At 48.1% G+C, this 24,288-nt stretch overlaps 1 protein-coding gene across 1 annotated transcript in view; it reads right to left on the minus strand.

Moving 5' to 3' along the window:
• IGF1R (insulin like growth factor 1 receptor) overlaps positions 1-21,148 on the minus strand; it is a 302,105-nt gene extending 280,957 nt beyond the window's left edge. Inside the window, exon 1 of the mRNA XM_047738742.1 lies at positions 19,887-21,148. Coding sequence (XP_047594698.1) covers positions 19,887-19,980 — 94 coding nt within the window. The 5' untranslated portion in view covers positions 19,981-21,148. The remainder of the gene's footprint in view (positions 1-19,886) is intronic.
• Positions 21,149-24,288: the final 3,140 nt, after the last annotated feature.

The following is a 24,288-nucleotide window of genomic DNA, read 5'->3' on the forward strand; positions in this document are numbered from 1 at the left end:
GCCAAAGGAAGCTCCCACCAAGCTCGCTGAAGTGGGCGACTATCCTCCTCGGACCCCTCCCGCCCCCCCAACCCACAGACCCTGAGGGCGTCGAGAGGAGTGCCTCTGAGCCGGATTCCATACATCCAACATGCGTGTGCGCACTAAGGAACGGAGCTTTCCAATACCCAAAGCTAAGCTCTTCTGCAGTATCGTTCTCCTCCATGCGGCTACTGCGGAGTTTAAAAGCAGCAACTTCTTTGTCCAAAAGTGGGGGAAATGGGGTCATTTCCTGTGAGATTTCCCAGTAATTGTATTCCTCTCCAGCGGTATTCACTTGAAGAAAAGCACCAGGCTACACAGAAGACAAACCACACATTTCAAGCACTTGACCGGAGCCTCGGAAGGCCAGTGTGCTTAGTGCCATTCCGAAAACACGTGCTCTTGGGTACCAGACTCCGCAGAATTGTTCAAAATTGATCTGTAACCAATGCTCAAAATTGGCAGAGAATTTATAGGTAAACAAGGGTCCTGGTCTTGAGAAGTCTCAGCCACAGCTCATTCCTCCGCCATTATACCAAAGCCCCAACCCCCAGTGGGATGGGAGTAGAAGGTGGGGTCTTGGTGAGGTGATTAGGATTAGATGAGGTCCTGAGGATGGGCCCCTATGATGAGGTGAGTGTCCTCAGAAGAAGAGAAAGACACTAGAACTCTCCATCTCCCTACCCCCACCACCTCTACCTCTCTCCCCCTCAACTACATGACCCTACAATGAAACGGCCATCTGTGCAACAGGAAGGGGGCCCTCATCAGACACAGCATCTGCCAACACCTTGGTCTTGGACTTCCAGCCTCCAGACCTGGGAGAAATAAATGTCTGTTCTTTAAGCCATCTAGTCTATGGTAATTTATTATGGCAGCCCAAGCTGACACAGACCTTCCCACAGCTCTGGAAGGGGATGTGCCGCCAACCTGGGGTAAAGGCACCCCCTTGTCATGTGACAGCACTGCCCATTGAGGGAAAGAGCGGTCACATGGGCTTCTCAGGCTTGTTTCCGAGATGCAGGGAAAATGCCAGTCCAATGTCCAGACCCGGATAAGCCGTGGCGGCCGGCGTCCTCCCTCCCACAGGGCCCAGACCAAGAGGCTGCTCCACTGAGTGGAGGGAGAGAACTCCTCTTGTAGCCAGACAAGCTCAGCGACCTCCCAGTCTTGCTGGAATGGAGCAGGTCCAGGCCTGAGCCCTGACTCCTGGTTAAAGCAGAGGGTGATAGATAACTCAGTACAAAGAACCAGCCCCAAGAGCATCTGCTGGAATGGCGGGTGGCCAGACAGACCTCACTTTCGACACGTACCACACGCCCTGTGCCGTTCAGCAACATGCCCTTTGGAGCCTCAGTTTCTCCCTCTGCGAGGCGAAGCCTCTGGCTCTTCTCTTCTTTTGAGATGCTCCCATTTTTGCCCAAGGAGGTCAATCCCTGTTCTTGGGGGCTGCCTATGTAATGGGAGAGTCAGTGCCCAATTAAAAAATGGAGCTGTCAAAACAAATGAAAAACTTCCAGTGTAATCAGTGAGGGAACCAAATATCTAAACAAATCCCTCTTCTGGAAAAAATAAGGAAATGAAAAGCAATTACGCGTCACATGGTTGATTAGCAATAAATTTCACTTGTGACTTGACGGCACCAAAGTCTGACTCCTGACTTACTTTCCCTGAAAGGAAAACATTATCTGCGATACTCTCTCATTATGAAAAACAAACCCATCCCTGGTGATTCAGCCCAAGTAGACTTTTTTTTTTTTTTTTTTTTTGATGAAGCCTTCCCTGACCTCACACATTCTCTACTGTGCTCCCATAACACCTGCAACAGCCCCTGCTTGCCCCCTCCCGCAGGGCCATTCGGGGCAGGAGCTAGTCTTCTCAAATCCGTCCCCTCTGTCCCACACTATCCCACATGGTGTATGCCCACAACAGAATCAATCAAGAAATAAGGTGCTTTTTCTATTGTAGTAAAATAAATGCAACATAAAATTTACCATTTTGACCATTTTTAAATGCACGAGTCAGTGCCTAAAAGTACATTCACACCGTTGCATGACAACTACCACCACCCCCATCCACCACGGAACTCTTCATCAAAATTAAAACTCTTGGGAGTGCCTGGGTGGCTCAGTGGGTTCAAGCCTCAGCCTTCAGCTCAGGTTATGGTCTCAGGGTCCCGGGATCGGCCCCGCATCGGGCTCTCTGCTCAGCAGGGAGCCTGCTTCCTCCTCTCTCCTGCCTGCCTTTCTGCCTACTTGTGATCTCTGTCAAATAAATAAATAAAAAATCTTAAAAAAAAAAAAAAGTTAAAAAAAAAAAAACAAAAACAAAAAACTAAAACTCTAAACCATCAGAAACTAAGTTCCCATTTGCCGCTCCCCTCGGTCCCTGGCAACAGCCATTCTATTGTCTGTCTCTATAAATCCCACGACCCTAGGCACCTCATATGAGTGGAATGATATGGTACTTGATTTTTCATGACTAGCTCATTTCACTTAGCAGGATGTCCTCAAACTTCATCCAAGCTATAGCCTGTGTCTGAAGCTCCTTCCTTTTTAAGTCTGCATAATATTCCATTGTGTGTACACACCACATTCTGTTTAACCATTCAAGCACTGACAGACACTCGGGTCCCTTCCACATTTTGGCCACTGCAAATTGTTATCTGCTGCTGTGAACATGGCTACATAACCATCTGTTCAGCTCTATGCTTTCAATTCTTCGGGGTATATACTAAAGTAAGGTTGCTGGATAAGACTACAATTCCACATTTAATTTTTTGAGGAACCGCCATAAGGTTTTCTGGTGACTACAGCCTTTCCATGCCCAGCAGCAAGGCACAAGGGTTCCCATTTCTTCACATCCCTGCCAACACTTGCTATTTTCAATTTTTTGGGAATCGTTGCCCTAATGGGTGTGAAGTGGTCTTTCATTGAGGCTTTGATTTGCATTTCCCTAATGACGAAGTAATGTTGAGCATCTTTTCATGTGCTTATAAGAAGTAAGTTTTAAACCAAAGGAATTAACTGCTCCTCCCCAGAGAGCTCTTCTCACAAAAGAAAAGCACCATCACTTACCTTGAGTTCATAAGGTTGATTAAGTGGTTTGGATTCACAATACATTTCCCTTGGAAATATCACCATTAGGTGATGCCCCCCTAGCAAGACCACCCAAACCCACCTAATGAACTCTTGAAAGAAGACTATGCCTTAATCCCAATCCTGGGAAGTGGAGACCCTGTATGACCCAAGGATGTGGAGCAAGAGGGCAGCTCCTTCTCACTGTCCCAGAGGAAGGTTCTCCAGCAAAACATTTACTAGCCGGGGGCCATTTCTTCTCTTTATTCTTTTTCTTTTTCTTTTTCTCTTTTTCTTTTTTTTTTTTTAAGAGAGAGAGAGCACATGAGCAAGTGAGCAGGAGGAGGGACAAAGGGAAAGAGAGAATCTTAAGCAGACTCCATGCTCAACATGGAGCCCGACACAGGGCTCGATCTGAGACCTGAGATTATGACCTGAGCTGAAATCAAGAGCTGGATGCTTAACCAACTAAGCCACCCAGGTGCCCCACCAGGTGCCATTTCTGCAGCTGGCTTCCCACCCCCTGACTAAAGCTTCCTCTGGAAGTCCCCGGCCCCAGACTCTGGGGACTCCCATCTCTGCAAGCAGCCTTCGACCAATAAGGAGCACAGATTCTCAATTTTCTCCACTTTCAATCTAAAATATTTTAATTCATTTTTCTGGATATGTACAATCATGCTTTTCAGACCCCGTGTCCTAAATTTTGCCTGGGGATGGCACTCCTGGCCCCAACTACTCATGCCCTTGACCAGGCAGATCTGGTTCTTTCCTAGAGGGCCACTGGCCCCCTAGTTACCTGGCTCTCCCTGAGGCAGGGAGAGTGCTGGGAAGTACACCATTCATACTACCATGTGAATGACTCGTTTCTGTCATTAGGCCCAACACATGAGCTTTTGGGGGATCCAAATTATCCCTCTCCTGGAGGAGAATGTTTCATGACCTTCCACAGAAGCAGAGGGTTACCAGGAAGGGCGAGAAACTCAAGGGAGGGAGGCACATTTCCCAGAGACAGAGAGGCTAGACAGCATACTTCTGAAACGCCTCTAGATGTAACAAAACTAATGTGAAGGTCAGAAAAGGCAAACAGTTAAGAGCAAAACACAGAAATCAGACACACCCAGGAAGGCATCGATTTTGAGTAAACAACATCTAATGTGTAAATCCTCCATCCTTAATGACAGTAACTCCTAATGGTCACGGTAGACACGCCGTTCTAAGGGACTGATGTGTATTCATTTATGAACACTTGTAACCATCCTCTGAGATGGGCCTCCTTATCATCTCCCATTTTACAGATGAGAAAGCTGAGGCAGAGATGGCAAACCAGGTGTCCCAGGAACAGCACAGCTGTAGACTCCTTTGGAGAGGTTCCGGGCTCTAGTTCAAAACTCGAAATGGAACCTAGACTATCCAGCACGACTGAGGCAGACAGCATCTGGGAGATGGCAGAAGGCCCGCTTTCCAGATGAAGAAAACACAGACCAGTTAGGATACTTGGCTCTACTTGCTCAAACAGGCAGAAGATGATTTAAAATTCAGAATTCACTATCCTGATAGCAGAAAAGTAACGCACAATCCCCCGGGCCACATGATGTCATCCTCCCAGGAAGCCTCTTGCTTTACTGCATTTTGCCATGGTATTTGTCCGGTGAAAACAGTTTCGGCCGTAGAACAAGCAGCACGAGTCTCCACGCACCAAGTGTGGGCTAAGGGCTGGCGGTTGCTTCTCATCGAGAACTACAATGTGCCCAGTCGAGTTAAAAACATAATTCAATAGGAGTTAAAAAGCACCAGTAGCAAAGCCCAGACCTGGATGCAAAGTTGGCATCCTCCTTCAAACAAATCAACAAATCATTCCTCTTTCCTCTCAGCCTGGGCAGTGGGGGTTGGAAACAGACCCGCAAGATCTGCCAGCACTGCAGGGGGGTCGGAGTGAGGGCAGGTGGGCGGGTACGGGGGGGGGGGGTAGAGGCCCTCCCTGTCTCAGGTCTACCCGACCCAGCGCAGATGGGGACGAGGGCCCTCTCTCACCTGGCTTCCCTTAGAAAGTCAGAAAGCAGGGTCCTTGGTGGTGAACATGAGAGGGGTAACCTGGAAAGGTTTCCCTTTGAGAGGAGTCTGGTAGGACTCTCACAGTTGCAGCACTGGTCCTTGACCTTACCAGGTACCCCTGAGGCCCCTGATGAAGGTAAGGGCTCCTCCATGGGAGCTTTTCTGAAGTCCAGGGAGGCAGTTTCCAAAGGGCTCAGCTGTGTCAACTGCCTCACTGGAGGGTGCTCCTCCAGGGGGTCTTCCTTCACTGGAGGCTGCTCCTCCGGGGGTCTCCCTCACTAGAGGCTGCTCCTCTGGGGGTCTCCCTCACTAGAGGCTGCTTCTTCTGGGGTCTCCCTCATCTACACCTTCACTGGTCCCCACCAACCCTGACCCCATCAAGAGGCCAGAGCAGCCTCCCCAGCACCCTTCCACCAGTCCGCTCCACTGCTCAAAAGGTTTCAAAGTTGCCCACTCTCTACCCATCACTGAGTCCCTTCTCAGGTGCCCGTGGTTCTAAGGACCAGGTCCACCCCCTCAGCGTGCACCGCCACCACAGCCCCCACAGGCCCTACCCTCCTAGGGTGCTATCCCCTGGAACCCTGAGTCAGACTCCCTGAAGCCCTCTCAGGTTCCTCAGCAGCTCAACGACCCCACCCCTACAGCTCACACACTTCTCCACGGCCTTCATCAGCTGCCATAATTAAGCAGTGAACACATGTGCCTGGGACCGTTCACCAGAATCTGATGGTCCCTAACTGGAGAGTAAGCCCTTGAGGAGAGAGAAAGTAGTACACATTTTCCATATGCTCTCAGAGAAGCTGAGGTCATTGGAGGCCTTGATGTCAAAAAACAGGGCTTTGTAACCTCCCCACAGCCCACCTTGTACCTCTCTTCTTTTTCTTTGTTAAAGATTTATTTGAGAGCACACGCAAGCGGGTGCAGGGGGAGGAACAGAGTCCACACTGAGAGTGGAGCCCAGTGCAGGGCTCAGTCCCATGACCCTGAGATCATGACCTGAGCTGAAGCCAAGAACCACGTGCTTAACCCACTGAGCCATATCGGAGCGCCCCCTCTCCCCCCGCCGCCCGCCTCTTTAGATGGAACATAACCTTGAATGTAAGGATCCATCGGAGCCAGTTGGATTGACTTAAAGACAACTTCTCTTGTGGCTCAGAGATGCAGCCTGTTAGTGGTTATAGAGGCTGAGCTGAGGCTCAAACTTAATGAGTTAAAAACTGCACAGGGGGGCGCCTGGGTAGCTCAGTGGGTTAAGCCTCTGCCTTCGGCTCAGGTCATGATCTCAGGGTCCTGGGATCGAGCCCCGCATCAAGCTCTCTGCTCAGCAGGGAGTCTGCTTCCCCTTCTCTCTCTGTCTGCCTCTCTGCCTACTTGTAATCTCTGTTTCTGTCAAATAAATAAATAAAATCTTAAAAAAAAAAAAAACTGACGGGACAGAAGGGAAAGGAGGTCCAGCCTTGAGTAACAGTGCCTGGGGCACTCGGGAGCCCCAGAGAAAGGCCAGCGGGGGCCGCCATGGCATATAGAAATGACAGATAAAAACATGCCTTTGTTGGATGTTTTCGACCTGCTGGTTCTGCTGGGCATCTCAGCTACATTAGTGCTAATCCTCATAGCATCCCAAACGTCCCAAGCTACAGAGGCGAACACAGACGCCCGTAGCTCCCTTCCCCAGATACCTCCCTGCATCAGAGAGAGAGAAGCAGCGAGGTGTGTCAGGAGACGGGGCTTCAAAGGCAGTGCTCCGGACACACAAACCCCACTGACACGGGCAGATGAAAGGCAGGCGCTGTACCAGCTTGTCCAGCTGAGCTCACATTCACGCTGTTGAACATTCACATGGCAATTTTACAAGACACTTTTTTTTTTTTAACAAGGTATGCTCGAAATTAACATGCCAGGTTCAAATGATTATGTTTACATTTTCCGTAAGAAATATCCCGCCTCACCGGTCTCCTCGGGAGCATGAAGCTGTTAAGGATAATTTCTCAGGTGTTAATTAGTTTCAGGAGTCCTCTTCATGCCATCCTAGACAAGGAAACTTCCGGGGCCGGGGGTCAGGGAGCTGACTGCACCTTCACTGGTCCCACAGTGGGGTCAGTCAAAGGCCTTGGCCAAAAGCCCAAAAGGAGAGGGGGCCCTCGAGGAATGAGGGGCCTTTACGATCAGCTGCCGTCCCCATCCGGATCCAAGGCAAAAGCTTACTGGCCTCGCCAAGAAATCAATGTAAGAAACGGAAGCAAATATCTGTTCGCAATATTTCTGCTGGTTCCAACCAGACCTTCCAAAGAACTCCAGCTCTTTCTCCCTTGTGTCTTGGGATCTGAAGGCTAGAAAGGTCATGAGAATTGCCCCCTGCCTGCCCTGTGATTCAGGAGAGCGAGAGCAAGCAGCTGCAGAGGTGGCCCAAGACTCCACCCACGTCTTCCACATCAGGCCAGGCCCGGACCACAACACCGCTGAGCCCAGCCGGACTGCCTGCCCTCAGTCAGGCACCCGGCACCACCAGGGTGGCCCACTACCAGCAACTGGTGGCGATGAATGATTCACTAAATCCTATGTGCAGGGAACTCAGGGAACAAGGCATCCCTCCACAGGGATGGGGCAGCCTTGCCACAGGGCTGGACTCGCAAATAGCCTTTCCAGGAGTTTTAAGATTTTTGTTCACCTCAGTGTGCAAAAAGCCTGATGAAAGAAAGATTTTATTAAGATTCAGTTATTTTTATTTGAGAGAGAAAGTGGGTGAGCAGGAGGGAGAGGGAGAGCCAATCTCAAGCAGACTCTGTGCTGAGTGCAGAGCCTGATGTGGGGCTCGATCTCACCCCCCTGAGATCATGACCTGAGCCGAAACCAAGAGTTGGATGCTCAACTGAGTGAGCCAGCCAGGTGCCCTGAAAGAATGATTTTAAAGATAATTTCATTGCTTTCAAGTTCTACATAGTAGGGACTAGCACGATAAAATGTTTCTGCTGGCAGAGCTATAATGAAAAGACGACAATAAATTTGTTGTAAAAGAGTCCTTCCAAGTGAATGAGAAGGGGAGGTGGGTGGGGGTTTACCCTCCTAAGAAGTCTTCTGTTTGAGGTCTTCCTATGTGCCAGGCACTGGGCCATTTCCAGGAATTCAAAGATGACCAAGATACCATCTTTCCCATCCCCAGCCACTGGGAGAAACAGTATGGGGTCCATGTGCTAACAGAGCTACAGTCTCACAGGACCCCCTGGCATGCACAATCCAGGCCATCAGAGAAGGTGAAACTGTAGCTAGTGCTTCACAAAGTTTTCCAGAGGGCAAATTGGTAACATAGTTGTTTTAAGCAAAGGGGATTCCACCTGCCAAGGCAAAGAGACCTCAATGTGTACAGCCTATTTGAAAAAGAGCTGAAGGAGTGGTTGGAAACATGAAACTTCTGAGACAATGGCACATGGCAGTCCTCTCTGAGAGCCCAGGAAATGATTTCCAAATTAAAAATAATAAAAAGCAATCATGGGGAAACACATCTAAAACGTTCAAGGTGTAAAGGGGGAATAACCACGTATATACTAAGTGTCGTCTCAACTAAAGAAGTGAGAAAGTGGATTCTCAAAATACCCCAAAAGCATGAAACCAAATACAGAAAAATACCTAACAAACTATATATGATGTAAGACCTAACACCGGTGACCAAGTGTCTGTTCTCCATTAGGAATTCTGACTGGTGAACATCCTAACAGACTTAAAATTGCCCAAGGCAACACCTGTAAGAATGATAATTAAAGTGTTACCACATATTTCAATAGCACAACTGGGAAGTAAATCTTGTTTTATTTTTCCAAACGCATTAGTAGGGTTTTTTTTTTAACCCTCTAATCACGAAAGAAATATTTTAGAACTTTTTATTTATTAAAGTCCTGTAGAAACATCTTCAATCCTGAATTGTGAAATGTACGCTAGATACAACAATTCTGCCAAAATTGTTTCCATCACTTAGGAAGGCCCTAATTGTAGCTCATTCTTTTTTTTTTTTTTTAAGATTTTATTTATTTATTTGACAGACAGAGATCACAAGTAGGCAGAGAGGCAGGCAGAGAGAGAGGAAGGGAAGCAGGCTCCCTGCTGAGCAGAGAGCCCGATGCGGGACTCGATCCCAGGACCCTGAGATCATGACCTGAGCTGAAGGCAGCGGCTTAACCCACTGAGCCACCCAGGCGCCCCTTGTAGCTCATTCTTAAAGGAGTCAGCTGACACCATTCGGCAATCTTAGTCCAAAACCAGATCCCAGTGGTTTCTAGAGAAGCCTGCAGTCCCCACATTTTCCTACAATCGATTCCCAGGAACCAAGCCAGAAGGCGAAATCTAAGGGATGGGGGATGATGGGGGTGGTGTCTGGAGGGAGGAGGCGATTGCTATCTCCATCCTTGGGGCCACAGGCGCTTAAATCAGCCACCAAACAGGCTGAATTTCCTTTCTGACCACTAGGTGTCGCCTATGCATTAGTGAGGTGGGCAAAACACACACGGGACACTTCAAAGGCACTGGTAGAAATGGACAACTGGCAGAATGACCGGGGAAAGCATAATGAAAAGATCCTTGAAGTCAAAGGTGAACTACAGCGGTTTAGCACCGTTTGCTGAAAAAAGGTAAATCGTACCACTGAGCTTTAATGAGCCAAATGCATCTTGTCAAGCACTTTAACAAAATTAAGTTTTATTGTAGAACATTTATTAAGCCCCTACTCTAGGTCAGGCTTTATATCCATCACATATAAATGATAAGGGCAGTCCGGTATCTAGTGTGTCCTATATTTCCGGCACTATCCAAACAACCCCCGTGTTTAAGAATGTCCCATCCAAAAGAGCAGTAACAAGCTGAAGTTTGAGGGACTGAGTACATGTCAGCCTCTGTTCTAAGTCCTTGATGCAGGTCACTTAATTTTTATAAAAAATGAAGTAAGTTGGGGCGCCTGGGTGGCTCGGTGGGTTAAGGCCTCTGCCTTCGGCTCGGGTCATGGTCCCGGGGTCCTGGGATCGAGCCCCGCGTCAGGCTCTCTGTTCGGCGGGGAGCCTGCTTCCTCCTCACTCTCTCTCCCTGCCTCTCTGCTTACTTGTGATCTCTGCCTGTCAAATAAATTAATTAATTAAAAAAATTTAGTAAGTAGGTTCTACTAAAATGACTGTTTCACAGACAAGGAAACTGAGACACAGGAAAATTAAGGAATTGGCCTGGGATCTTAGCTACTGAGGAGCTGAGATTTCATGCAGGCTCACTGGCTCCCCTGCTCCCTACAGCCTCATACAATGACCACAGCTCAGGTACAAGACAACACAAATCACCACTGTTAACCAGCATGGTAGTGGTTATGAACTCAAAAGGAGTAAGGGGAGAGTTAGGTCTACAGAAGTGACAGTAATCTGGAAAGCTTCGTGAAAGAAGCGGACTCTGAGTTAGAAATGAAAAGACATCATCTCAGACCTATCAAAACCACAGAAAGGTATTAGGGGAAATTAATTCCACCTTTAGATAGCTAACACCCATGGGGCGCCTGGGTGGCTCAGTTGGTTAAGTGTCTGCCTTCGGCTCAAATCATGATTCCGGGGTCCTGGGATCAAGCCCCATGTTGGGCTCCCTGCTCTGTGGGGAGTCTGCTTCTCCCTCTCCCTACACGCTCCCCCCACATGCTCGCAAGCTCTTTAGATTGCTACCATCCTGTCCCTACTTTAGAGATCTGAAACCTAGAAGTTTCTAAAAATAAAAAACTCCATCCCCCCAATTTTTCTGACTTTAGGTTTCCATATATATTAGAAAATGTTTTTATGTTGTTGTTTAATGAGAAAAGGAGAAAACCTCCCCAATTATTTTAAGTGTCTACATTTCTGTTGAGACTCAGAAAAAAGTAACTTGTTCAGGGCCAAATACCTAACTGGCAGCAAAGGAGAAACCAGGACCAGGTGACTCTGCTGTGCTCTAAAGCCCCTCCCACTCTTCAGTATGGGGAGGAGGGGGGATAGCAGAGCAACAAAAAAGGAAAAACATTCCAGACCATGAACACAGCAGGAACAAAACCACCCAGATGGGAATGGCACTGTTCGTTAACCACAGAGCTGAAGCGTGGGTGCTGGGGAGTGCTGGGAATTAACATAGGATCCCTACAGTAGAGTCTAAGGATGTATCACAGCCCAGTATGAGGAGCCCTGCACTTGATTCTTGAACCACAATGCAGCACCACAAAAGGCACATGCAGAAGATTTGAGGTTGGCCAATCCATCAAACCAGGGAGAGAGCCCAGGAGTCAAAGTGGCCAAAACAGCTCAGAGGCCCCCTGAGCATCTCCTCGGAGAGATGACGCAGGCCTGGCCTGGACCAGAGTGGAGCCAGAATCAGGAGCAAATCTGAATGATTTCAAGGACTCAGTGAGGCAGAAAGGAAACAGTCAATTAACCAGTCTCCCCAGAAAAGAATGGGTTGTCGAACTAAAATTTAACTAGACATTCCATCCCGATCCGACATCCGTTGTTGGAAATCTTACTGAGGTGCATGTTAGAAAGCAAATCCCAAATCTATCTCCCAACCATGTAAAGCGATGATATCAAATGAATTTCCTGTAACCAAACGATACCATGTTGCGACCTAACATATGCCGTTTACTCATTATCCACAGAAATCAGACAACAGAGCAAAGGAACGCTGAACAGAGGCTCTTCCTCTGTCACTGGTCTCTTTGTTCATTTGTTTTCATGGCCCTCTGTGCTTCTCTTTCAAATCCTGCGTGTGTGAGCTTGTATATTATCCCACAATTACGAGACCCAGGAAAAAAAGAGGCAGAGAATAAATTCAAGACAACACAGATAAATCTGAACCCATCTGATGATTTTAGAATCTAAATAAAGCTAATGATTTAGAGACCTGTTTGCCAGGTGGCTGATGGACCTCACACCTTAGCTTTCTCTAGGATTCCTACTTTTTTCCAGGAAGTTATTAAAAGTCTCTCAGATACTTCAAATTTGGGAAAAACGGTTGTGCAAAAACTGATCTCTCCCTAATTACCATCAGACTTCTGTTCCTTAACTATTCACTAGAGCTATTAACTAAAATTTGCCTAACCCAAATTGGTGCTATCTCATTTGCTTAGTCAAATATGTATTTCCAATGATCAGTTTGAGAGAGACAAACCACCCACTGACTGTATTTTTACAGGAGAGGACAAGCTGAAAGTATGCATCCAAAATATCTCAGGAAAATTTAAAAGTTCTGCTCTATAAAACATTTATGCTTTAAGACTGTCAAAATATATTTGTGCTTCCATGTCAAGAGTAATTTAAACAGCAGTATGCATACACCTGAATTACCAAACTGACAAATAATCCCAAAGCCGGTTTAAAGAAAGTTAGTGCCAGGTTAAAATGATAGTAGGCATACAGAGTATACAAGACAGAAACAATAACATATTTAAAGCTGTCAGAATTTGAATGGATGGGTGGAAACACACACACACACACACAAAATTTTGAACAGCATTTTTATTATATAATTATTACTGAAGTAGATGCCTGTCTTGTTAAGGGGGCTAAGAGAGTGAGGAGTGAGATAAAAGAATAAAGTTTCGAGGCACCTGGGTGGCTTAGTGGGTTAAGCCGCTGCCTTCAGCTCAGGTCATGATCTCAGGGTCCTGGGATGGAGCCCACATTGGGCTCTCTGCTCAGCAGGGGGCCTGCTTCTCCCAGCCCCCTGCCTGCCTCTCTGCCTACTTGTGCTCTGTCAAGTAAATAAATAAAATCTTAAAAAATAATAATAATAATAAAGTCTCAACCATCCCCCCCACCCCTGCCCACCACCAAGAATCTTCTGGAACAGGAATAGAATACTTCTAAAGTCTTTAAATATATATATATATTTTTTAAATCCAGACTATTATAATGTAAGCAATTTAAGAAAAGCATGGCTCTCAGAGTAGTATTTGGTGGCACTAGTCATATGCATCCCCATGAGGCTAAGCCACCAAACTATTTCAAATAAGAAAGTATGAGCACCAAGACCATCAGCCACCCTACGTGGACAAAGTCACTCAGCTCCACAGATGTATCCACAGCAACTTACACAGTAAGCCAGCACCAGCACTACCCAAAGAGAGGATAAAGAGAATAAAGTCAGTCCCCACGTCCCTACTTACTTTTCCCAGGCATAAATAACAGCAACAGTACACTTTAAAAGTTACTATAAGCATAGGCATCCATCCCTCATCATAAAAGAAACTACTTTGTTATGTTCCAGTAAGATCCGAATAGCAACCTGTAAGTTAAAAAATTCTTTTAGTCAGGGCAAAAAAAAAAAAAAAAGAAAATGAAAGCCTTGCTTACTAGTTTCTTCAGGGTTCTAAATAAACACAGCAAGTGATTTCTATGGTTTGACTCTACCTTGAAAAGCGTATGTAAAATATTTTATGGTATCAGAATGAATTTCTAAACTTAAAGACCTGAGTCCCGTAAGTGTTGTATGTTTTTACTGAAAAAGCTGAGGAAGGGGAATAAAAACTATTTCTCAATTCAAGAAATATCAATATTTCCTTAAGATTTTGAAATGAATCACTTCATAAGCCATAAGTGAAATTGGCATAACTGGAAAAAAAAAAGGTAAGGAAATCTTCAAAACTGATAGCTGGGATTTCACAACATGAATAAAATGGACGCTTTCAAAGTTGAAAACAATCTAGTCTTCGGAAGTTCAAAAGTCTCAGAATCAGGGGCGCCTGGGTGGCTCAGTGGGTTAAAGCCTCTGCCTTCGGCTCAGGTCATGATCTCAGGGTCCTGGGATCGAGCCCCGCATCATATCGGGCTCTCTGCTCAGTGGGGAGCCTGCTTCCCCCCTCTCTCTGCCTGCCTCTCTGCCTACTTGTGATCTCTCTCTCTGTCAAATAAATAAATCTTAAAAAAAAAAAAAGTCTCAGAATCAAAGATATTGTTACTATTTTGAGTCCAGAAAAGGCCATCGCAATTTAACAAAAGAAACAAACTTCATCTTGCCAAGGGAATATGCATCTATCGCCATAACAACTTAACTTGTTTTTCAAGATCCTTTGTTTACTAATCATTTTATACCAAACATATGCCCTTTTCTCAGAACAAATCAGTTTTTTACCAGTCCTTGGAGGTGGGAGGGGGAGGGTAATACATATCTCAGAGTTTTAATCTTTCCAAATACTGAAAATTAGTTATGCTCCCCAAATGTCAACAAGTCTCAATGTGCACAAACATCAGGACTGTTGCACATACCACACCCCGTCCACCTCAAGTTTAAGCCAGATCATATCTTTACAAGTAACAGGAAAACCTCCTCTTGATAATCTGAAGCCAAACACCATATTTTCAAGGGTTGGTGGGGGGGTGGGGAGGTCAGAGGGCTTCATTCATTATTCACTTTGTTGTCTTTAGGGTGTTCAAAATTTTCCTGCTGAACATCTCAGAGAAATCTAGAAACAATATCCCAAGAGTGTGCGCAACCATTATTTATTTAGCACAATCGAGAGGAGGGCATCTCTTGGACTCAGATAGCACCGGTCACAGGTTGGCTAAGAAAAGCTATTCAAAGCAAGTTGGCCGGCCGGCACAGATGCCCCTTCGTGGATTTTTTTTTTTTTAATAAGTTTTGAAAACAAATCGCAATAAATCACAACCCAGAGAGAAACATGGCTTCTACTTTTTAGGATTAAAAAAATTTTTTTCAAGATTTAATTGCCTCCTCAATCCTCTTCTCACCCCTTCACACCCTTAAAAACAGCGAGTTCTTTTATATCATAAAGCTTTACAATTTAGAAAGTGTCCTGATAATTTCCAGAAAGCTAAGCAATGTGTAAATCCAGAACGGTTTTGAAGTAAGTTTCATCTTCCTTAAGTTCATCTTCCAAAACGTGCTGTGCAACATTCATGTACACACCTGTAACTCCTAAAGTTTTGGCAAAAGGTAAAGGCAACACTCCATACTTTTAATCACGATTGTCATAACCAATGTTCTCGAAAAGCAGAGAGGCTGAGCAAAGATGGGTGAATGTGTCCTGTGTCATGGCCCGCTGTGCCACTGCAGTAGGGGGTAGTATGGTAAGGTGGCAAAAATGGTACAATACAGGCCTTGAGAAGATTAAGCAACACTGGTTAACTTCATATTTGAAGCCTATAGAAATGTTTTTAAAGAGCCTTTAAAATGCTGTTTGCTGTCCATTTGATTTGAAAACAGCCTATCCTGTGTCATGTCTAAAAAAGATCTGAATATCCAAGCAACTTTGTTTCATGCAGGAGCTTATAAAATGCCCCAAGGACAAAAGCAAAGTCCTCTCTGCTTACACACCGCCTAGCACAGGGTCCAGCTTTCATACAGAAGGTGCCCAATAAGTGCTGGCTGGATTCAGCTGCTTCTCGCAGCACATTCTCACGAAACAAATGAAGCCAGACTTAAAAGGAAGCTACTGTCCCTTGGGGTCTCCCCTTGGCAAAACTCTAAGGCAACAAGTGAAAATGATACAGCTGATTTTCATTAGGGCCCTGATCTTGCAACAATAAGGACAGGAAACATTTTTATTAGTAAACTAAGCCTTAGACAAAGACCAAAAACAAATGTAAACAACAATTATTCTCTATGCCTTTTCCTGTTAAAAGGCCAAGGTAAACCTGGAAAAAGGCATAACAGTTAAAAAACAAAAATGCCTCTGCTATATTTGTAAACCTTTTGTTCCATGAGAAATCTGAAATTTTAAAAAATTGCTGTATGCCTGCAACCACCGCTATCTCTTACAAAGATGGTGTTTCCTGCTCAGATTCTGGAGCTCTTAAAAAAAAATAAAATGAGCATCAAAGAAAAAAACCACCACATTCATCCTCAGTCTTTACTACCAGAGTAGTTAATCTGGGATGTCCAAAAAAGAAAGTGGAAAGTCTTTCCCACCTTAAAACATACATTATTTCTTTGTTAGAAAACACATGTAAGAAAACTGGAAATAACAAAAACCCATCCAGACTCGGCTCCTAAACTTTGATCTTGGAAAAACCAACTTCACTTCAGATGCAGTGAAGGATTTTACTGTCACAAATCTGACCTTCACTAGCATTGGTGTTTTTGGTTTTTTTTTATTTTAATCCAACCCCTAATCCTTAATTTGAGCTATGTGGAACCAAGATATTTTTCCCCCTTGTCCATTTCTCCTGTGACGTTGAATCCCTGCTGCTCAACACAGAACCTCAACCTTGAATTTGTTGTACTGCTTGCTTATAGGCATGGATCTGAAGAACTCCACAAATAAAAAAGAGACAGACACCAACCTGCCGGACAAATTTACTAATTTTAATCTAATCTCTACATTCAAAGGAACAGAATGCATTCTTGTCAACCTTCACATAGCTCTTACAAAAAACACAACAGGTTTACTGGGATGTAATTCACATGCCATAGAAGTCACTAATTTAAAGCATACAATTCAATGGTTTTTAGTACCTTCTGAGTCGTACAGCCATCACCACAATCTAATTTTAGAACATTTTCATCACCCCCAAAAGAAACCCCATACCCATTAACAGTCACTCCCTGTTCCCTCCTCCCCACCCCCTTCACAACCACTAATCTGCTTTCAGTCTCTACGGATTTGCTTATTCTGGACCTCATATAAATGGAATCATACAATATGTGGTCTTTTGTGACTGACGCCTTTCACTCAGAACTTTGTTTTTAAGGTTCTTCCAGTCAACCTTAGCATACTTCTTAAGGCTGGATTTTTCTAATCCTTCTGACAAATCAAACATATAACCTTTTAAACTTCAAATCCTGACCCACACCCCATCCCTCCTCAAAAGTACCATTTACTTGCTAGTTCCCTCTAGAGAGTCTAAACTATAATTTGCTATTTAGGTTCTTTCCCAACTTCTTATTCTGGGCTCTTCCTCTGGTAATAAAACGCCAACTTCTTTAAACACCAACCTTTCAAATACCTATATTTCTCTGACAATAGGACATGGCTGTGCCTGGGGCAGAAAGATGACTGAGTCCTTTTAATGAGATGGCCACAGTATGTTTGAAGTGTGTATGGGTTTTGAAAAAGAAGAGGAAGGAGAAACCCTCAGATGATCTATCACTCATAACTTCCATGAACCCCTTATTTAGATGCTCTGTTCACATACTGATACAGACACATGTGAAGGAGTTCATCTGCCTCAACAGCTTCTACATAGTCTAAGATTTAAAAGAAAATCACCCTACTGCTGTAGGTTTCAGTATTCAAAGAGTAAACACTAATCCTTAAATATGCCAACACAATAGGAACCAACCCCATCCCAATTTTTATCGCTATACTAGAGAGCCAAAAGAATTACCCATCTCTGATTGGATTCAGTAGTTTATTTCCATCAGAATTAAGTCTTCTAGCACTTTTCTAACAAAGAAAAAACACATGTTAACACTGAGTTTATCGTTTTCTCCTGAAAACTTCAGAGCTGTGGGAAGGAGCGGACAGGGAGTGAGGACTTCCACAAACCAAATCAGGAGTCAGGGTGCCTTCTGGCCATCCGTCAGTTTTTCAGGAACCAACAATTTTGGAGGGATCCCTGAGAAAAACTTTGGTCTCTCGGTATCATGAAAAATGTCCCTTCTCCTCCTGTTTTCTCAAGAAAGAGCTGCCTTTCAGAAAGAGTATTTTTCATGAAGATCGCTCCAAACAACAAGCCATCCTATTTTAAAATGCCCGACTCCTTCCTCAAGAAGCAAGGCCATCACCACCGCGGTGAATTTCAGAACTTACTAACGTTAAATAATAAAACTAGAGGCATAACACACTTCAGTAGCATGCCATAAAAAATGGATTGGCTCTCCTGTGTCTTCTAAACTGCATTTTAACTTTTAGAGGTTAGGAAACCCTCTTCTGTCGTCCCCCCTCCCTCCCCATACCATCTGTAATCCTTAGAAGGGAGCCGAAAACCTTTCGTCCAATCCAGTGAGCTGGAAGTTTGGAAAACAAAGAGCAGGAGAGCTCAGATTTGTGGAAGGTCCGGCCTCAATCTACGACTTACTCCGTGTAGTAAACACTAATTCTTTAAAAATCTGCTCTTACTCCATCATGAACTCGTTTCTTACAAGACACTTAAGAAGGGTTTGTTTACACAAACAGTCTTTCCGAATCTCCCCTGTGATGGGGCCAGACCGCCCCCCCCCGCGCTGCCTCCCGATTCCCAACCCCCCCACTCCTCAAGGCTCAGTCGTGATATTTTTTTTCAAAGTTAATTGGCACCACCTGCATACCCTCGGCAAACATTACTCACCAACACGCCCTCACCGTTCCCAGCCCCAGTTCTCCGACTGCATTTAAACTTTAATCGTGTTCAAATTACCCTACCATCGTGAATGTGCCAGTAAAGCATGCTTCGGTTTTTTGAGGATGTGAGCCCCCTCCCTCGCCTCCCTCCATACACCGTGGGGCCCTAAATCCTCCCGCCCTCCGTCCTCGCGCTTCCCTACCCCTACCCGACGCTACCAAAACAAAAGCTATCAGATTGCAAGCGATAGCGAGCGCGGAGCGATATTGCTTATTAACTTTGTACAAAGGGAGTGCGGAATGTGGGGGAGGTAGAGTCACACAACTCCGGCCACAAACCCAAAGCGAGGGCTCTGCGCTCGCAAAACAAAACACCCTCCCGCCCACCGCCCCCGCTGCCGCAGACCCTGGCGCTCCTCAAACCCCGGCGCACGACACCTCTCGCCAGGGCCAGGCGCCTAGGTGTCCCTGAGCGGCCGTGTGGCGACAGCTAGAGCCCGCGTTGCGAGCACGTGTGTGGACATGCACGTCGACTCGGACCACACACCTACTCCTGCACAGTCGGACGCTGCCCGACCACCCCCTAGCCCCGCCAGAAGGAGAGGCATCTACAGGCGGAATGCAACTGGGTTGAAGAAAGTCCCAGAACCCTCTAAACTAGTGGCCCAGACGCGTTCCCGGGAAAAGCCTGACTGCTGTAGAGCCCCCGACCTTGCAGTTTTCCAGGGGCGGGGGCTGCTAAGCGGGAACGTTCCCCTAACCCCAGAGCAGAACAGCCGCGGGAAGCCCAAGCTGGGGGGTGGCGGGGGGCAGGTAACCCGCCGAAGATCGGGCGAAAGTGACGGGAAGGGAAAGGCCAGGATCCCAAACGCCCGAGGGGCCAAGCGCGTTGGCGACACGAGGCCGCGCCGGGAGGTTTGGAAACGTGTCCTGGGGCTACGAGGCCTCTCCCCGGGCGCCTCGCCCTGGAACGCCACCGCCGGTGGGCTCCCCGATCCCCGCCCCCCAGGCACCGTATCTGCCCCAGCAGCCAGGGCCCCGCGCGGCCGCGGGAGCTGTCACCGCCGTCTGCGCGCCGCGCGGGGGCCAGCTTTCTGTGCGGAGTGGCCCGCGCGCCGGGAGGGGGGTGAGGTGTGGGTGGTGGGGCCCGGCCCGGCGCGAACTTCCCCGACGGATCCCAGAGCGGGCACGGCCGCGGGGGAACAAGCGCTGCCCGAGACAACCAGCCCGCGGGGCAGGACTCTCGGGACAGCGAAAGAGAAAGCCCCCGGGGCCCTTCCCGCACGAGGGTGCGCCGAGCCGGGGACCCGTGGCCGCTCCAGCCTTCCGGTCGAGCCCCTCCGCACCCCGCCCCGCCGCTCCCGAGCTCGGGGGCCCAACAGCTGCGGCGATGGCAACTCGGGTTTCGCAAACAGGGCGCAGCCCCTCGGAGGAAAAGTTCCCGCAGTGGCCGCGGGCGGCGGGCACATACTCACTTTCTCCACTCGTCGGCCAGAGCGAGAGCGCGGCGGAGAAAAACAGGAGCCCCCACAGCGAGGTCGGGGACCCTCCTCCGGAGCCAGACTTCATTCCTTTTATTTGGGACGAAATTCCCTTCTCTCAAAAAAAAAAAAAAAAAAAAAAAAAAAGGAAAAAGGAAAAAGGAAAAAAAAAAAGGAAACAAGAAAGAAAAAGAAAACGGGAAAGAAAAAGTCTCAAACTCAGTCTTCGCCGCCTCCGAAAACAGGGCGACGGAAACAATACTCCAAAGGCGGCGCCGGCCGGGGACCCTCCGGGTGCGCGGGGCAGGCGGGCGGCGGCGCGGGGCGGCCCCTCAGCGCCGGCAGCCTCGGCCCAGGGCTCGGCGGAGTCGGGAACCCGAGGCGCGCCGGGGCGGGCTGTCGGCGTCGTCGGCCTCCATTTTCAAACCCAGAGAGGCAGGAGGGGGGGAAAACTGCACAGAAAGGGGGCAAAGCCCAAATTCGTCTCGGCGAAGAAAAACAAACGCGACCCCAGGCAGAGGGGGAAGCTGTCCGACACCCGAGCCTCCGCGGCTGGAGGGCGCGACGCAGTTCGCAAGATTGCCCCGAAGTCCGGGGCTCGGGCGAGGCCGGCCAGGGGGAGAAATGCGGAGTAAAAATGAATGAGCGGCTCCCCCTCCTCCTCCTCCGGGCTCCGCTCGCCGCCGCCTCCTCCCTCAGCGCCGCCGCCGCCGCCGCCGCGAGCTCCTTCCCAAATCCAGAACACACACAAAGCGGCGGGCCGGCCGCGCCGCGCTCAGCACTCCCGCCGCGCCGCCCGGGCTCCGCGCCGGCCCCCGCCCGGCCCCCGCCCGCCGCCGCCGGCTCCGCGCGCGGGGGCTCCGGCTCGCTGAAGGTCAAAGCCGAGGCGCGCAACGCGCCGTGGAGCTCCCCTCGCGCGGGAGGGGCGTGGAGGGCCCGGGGAGCGGGGCCGAGGGTCTGCAAGCGCCGGGCACGGGCGCGCCGGGGGCAGGCTCGCTGGCGGCGTCCCTCTCGCTCGCTCGCCTCTCTTGAGTTCGCCTGGTGCGCTCGCTCCTCCTCGGGTTTTTTCCCTTTTTTTTTTTTTTTTTTTCCGCTCAGCAGAGTTAATGCTGGTAAACAAGAGCCTCAGCCTCGCCGCGCCGCTGCCGCCGCCGCTGCCACACACTGGGGGCTCGCGCGCGCGCGCGAGCTCTCGGAGCCGCGCACACGCGCCCGCGCGCACACTGGAGCGGCCACAGCCGCAGCCGCGGCGCGCCGAGGGCCCGGCCCAGGCCGGCGCGCGCCAAGAGACGGAGCCCGGGATTCCAGGGACGTGCGGAGCGGAGCCCGGGCGTGGGGTGCGAGGCTGCGAGGCACCGCCCCCGCCCCCCCGCCCGCGCCGGCACACGCGCGCGCGCGCCCACACGCTCTCGCCCCCACCCGCACTGCGCCGGCCACCCTGCACGCGCCCTCCCCTCCCGCAAGACTCCAAAAACAATGCCCCCGGCGCCGGCCCGGGGCTCGGCGGAGGGGCAGGCTGGGGAGGAGAGGGGAGGAGAGGGGAAGAGCGGGGAGGAGGGGGTGAGGGCGGAGGGGGCGGGGTGAGCGGGCAGTGCGGGGCCGGAGAGGTTCATTGAAAAACAACAGCACGGCTGGAAAGCGCGTTTCCTCGGTTCTTGAAAAGCTTCATTGTTTCTTGCAGCTGTTGCAAAATAAATAAATAAGTGCGTGCATGCGGCATTTTTTTCTCAGCGTGCTGGAAAACCCGAATGTGGCGGGAGGGGCACACCTGGGAGAAAGGAGACCCCCAAGCTACTAAGGCAGGCACTTTCACGCAAGGCTGGGACGGCCGCGGCCTCGCGACCAGGGAGCCCGGAGTTCTGGGGCTTGCGGGGAGCTGAAGGGGAAGGGCGCGGCCCGCGTGGCTTGGCTCAGGGGCGCGAGGGGGAGACCGCCCGCCGCCCGCCGAGGGCCCCGAACCAGGGAAGGGGGGGCCCAGACAGGCTGCCCCGCGTGCCCAGGGCGCGTCCCCGCGGCGGCCGCCAGGGGGCGCGGCTGGCGCCGGGGAAGGCCGGCCGACGGAGTGTCGCCTCCCTCCGGGAGAGGAAATGTGGGGGCCCGGGCAGGGGGCTTGCCAGGCTGGGTCGCTCTGACCGGGCCTCCACGACCCGCGGCCCGCCCTGGGCGCTCCTCGCGGCCTCACGAGGCTCGGTGCCCCACCACGTGGGCGGCTGCGGGGAGCGGCCGAAGCGCGTGCACAGGGCTGGGCTGCGGGGCACGGGAGGCTGGGGCTGGGGGGGGTAAGGGGGGGCGTGTCCGAAAGGCTCCTAAGGATTGGGTGGGGGGCCGGGGCCCAGTCTCGTACGGGTCTGCAGGCTGGTATCTGCATCCCGGAACGTGCCGCACACACCCGCGACCAGTGGTCACTGCGGAAACCCATCCGCACCTGCCCGGTGTCCTCCCGAGCACGTCTCTCTAGTTTCGTTTGCTACGTAAGTGACTAGAAACCAGCACCAATTCCAGGTCTCCTTGGTGGTTTTCTTGAATGTGACCGAGGAGCGGTTTCCCCAAAGCGAGACTGCCCTAGGACTGCCATCTAATGAGTAAATGCTGCGGAGACCAGGTTCTCAAAGGAGAGACAGCCCAGCAATGGCTGGAGAAAGGAGTTTTAAATACGTGGACTTTTAAAAATAGTGATTGGACCACGTGTCGTCTGTAATGTGGTCCGGTTTCATCACTCAGGCTAATTGATGTCAATAATAAATAAAAAAGAAGATAGCTAATAAAAGAGTTGTGAATGTCTAGATGGAGTGCAAGTGTTTGTCTCATAAACAATCAGGCTGTCTGGTAAGAGGGGAACTGTTCTAAAGGAAAGGTAGGTTTCTTTTTTTTACTCTAATTGTAAAAGATTTCCGCGTTACATTATGCATCCCACCGTTCGTAAATAATTTTTTTAATTAAGAACTGAAAACAAGTCAGAAGCTATCACGATGGAAACCCAGCCCTTTCCCTCCCTATATTTATTTCCTAGATCATTTTTCCCCCTTGGAAATTTTTAGCTCAATTCAGTGAGTCAGTGTATAGAAGGGAAATAAATCTTTTTTTTTTTTCTTTTTAGTTAAGAGAGTCATTCATATGGGATTTGTTTGTGTTTAACTGGAATTCAGCTTAATTTTCAAATACAATGTTCCAGTTGTAGATGTTTCTGGACATTAGCAAAGGAAGAAACATATTAGAATCTTTGAAAAGAAACTCAATTTAGCATGTATCATTTAAAAATAAGGTACTATACGTGAATAATTAAAATTTAGGTTACTAATTTTTAAAATATTTCTTCAGAGAGTTCCCTGCATGAGCTTGATCTTGATGCCTACAGATCCCTTCTGCAGCTAAATGTAAAGGAATATCAAAATTACATTCTCATCATATTTAGTGTTCAGAATTTTTAATACATACTTGTAAATTAAGACAAAAGTTTAGAGCCGATTTTTAAAAGGTGAATGCTAATATAAGCAGCTTTACTACAGAATATATTCCAAGGTTAGTAATAAAAAATGCCCATCGAGTTGTCCCTGAGAACATAAGGAGGTTTATGGAATAAAGAGAAATGTATAGTTATTTATATTGTAGATTTTTTTTAACCAAAATGATTTTTCATTTGTGAATTTTTTAAATGTTTGTGTTTTCCTAAAGTAATAAGAAATAAATAAGATTAAGTTATTTTAGACAGTGAAGTTAGATGCTTACATTATAGGGCTTAATATTGAAAAGAGAATGAAAATTTAGATTGCTTTTCAGCTCTAACTTGCTCACCTAGACAAACAAGGTGATTTGTGTTTTCTTCAAGGATTACATCCTGCATATCAAAGTCAAACGTATTTTTTCAACCTTGGAAATAAAATCATGTAGTAAAACAGTAATTGGAGTCTTTGCTTTATAATAGCACCAACAATGCATTGCACATTTTGTTTTATGCAATTTTCCCCAGGTGTCTTATAAATTTCCCTTCATTTGGAAATGAAACTGGTTGCTCACTTTCACTTTTTAAAAACTGTTTACTTGAAAAGTTTTATTTCAAAATATTCTGCTCACTGTACCAGATGCCCCCAAAATGCAGTATGTACCAAGTGAAAATGTGAGAAACAGCACAGATGACAATTGATAAGTATTCTAAGTATACAATACTGTGTGGTACATTTCCAGAAAGGAAAGTCATTCAAAGCAAAAGTGAATAAACCACAGCCACACACAGGGGCAAAACTTTGAAGCACAATTTTTTTTTTAGAGATTTATTTTATTTATTTATTTGACAGACAGAGATCACAAGTCGGCAAGAGGCAGGCAGAGAGAGAGGAGGAAGCAGGCTCCTCACAGAGGAGAGAGCCCGATGCGGGGCTCGATCCTAGGACTCTGGGAT

This window comes from Lutra lutra, chromosome 7 (assembly GCF_902655055.1).
Source record: "Lutra lutra chromosome 7, mLutLut1.2, whole genome shotgun sequence".
Taxonomy (NCBI): domain Eukaryota; kingdom Metazoa; phylum Chordata; class Mammalia; order Carnivora; family Mustelidae; genus Lutra; species Lutra lutra.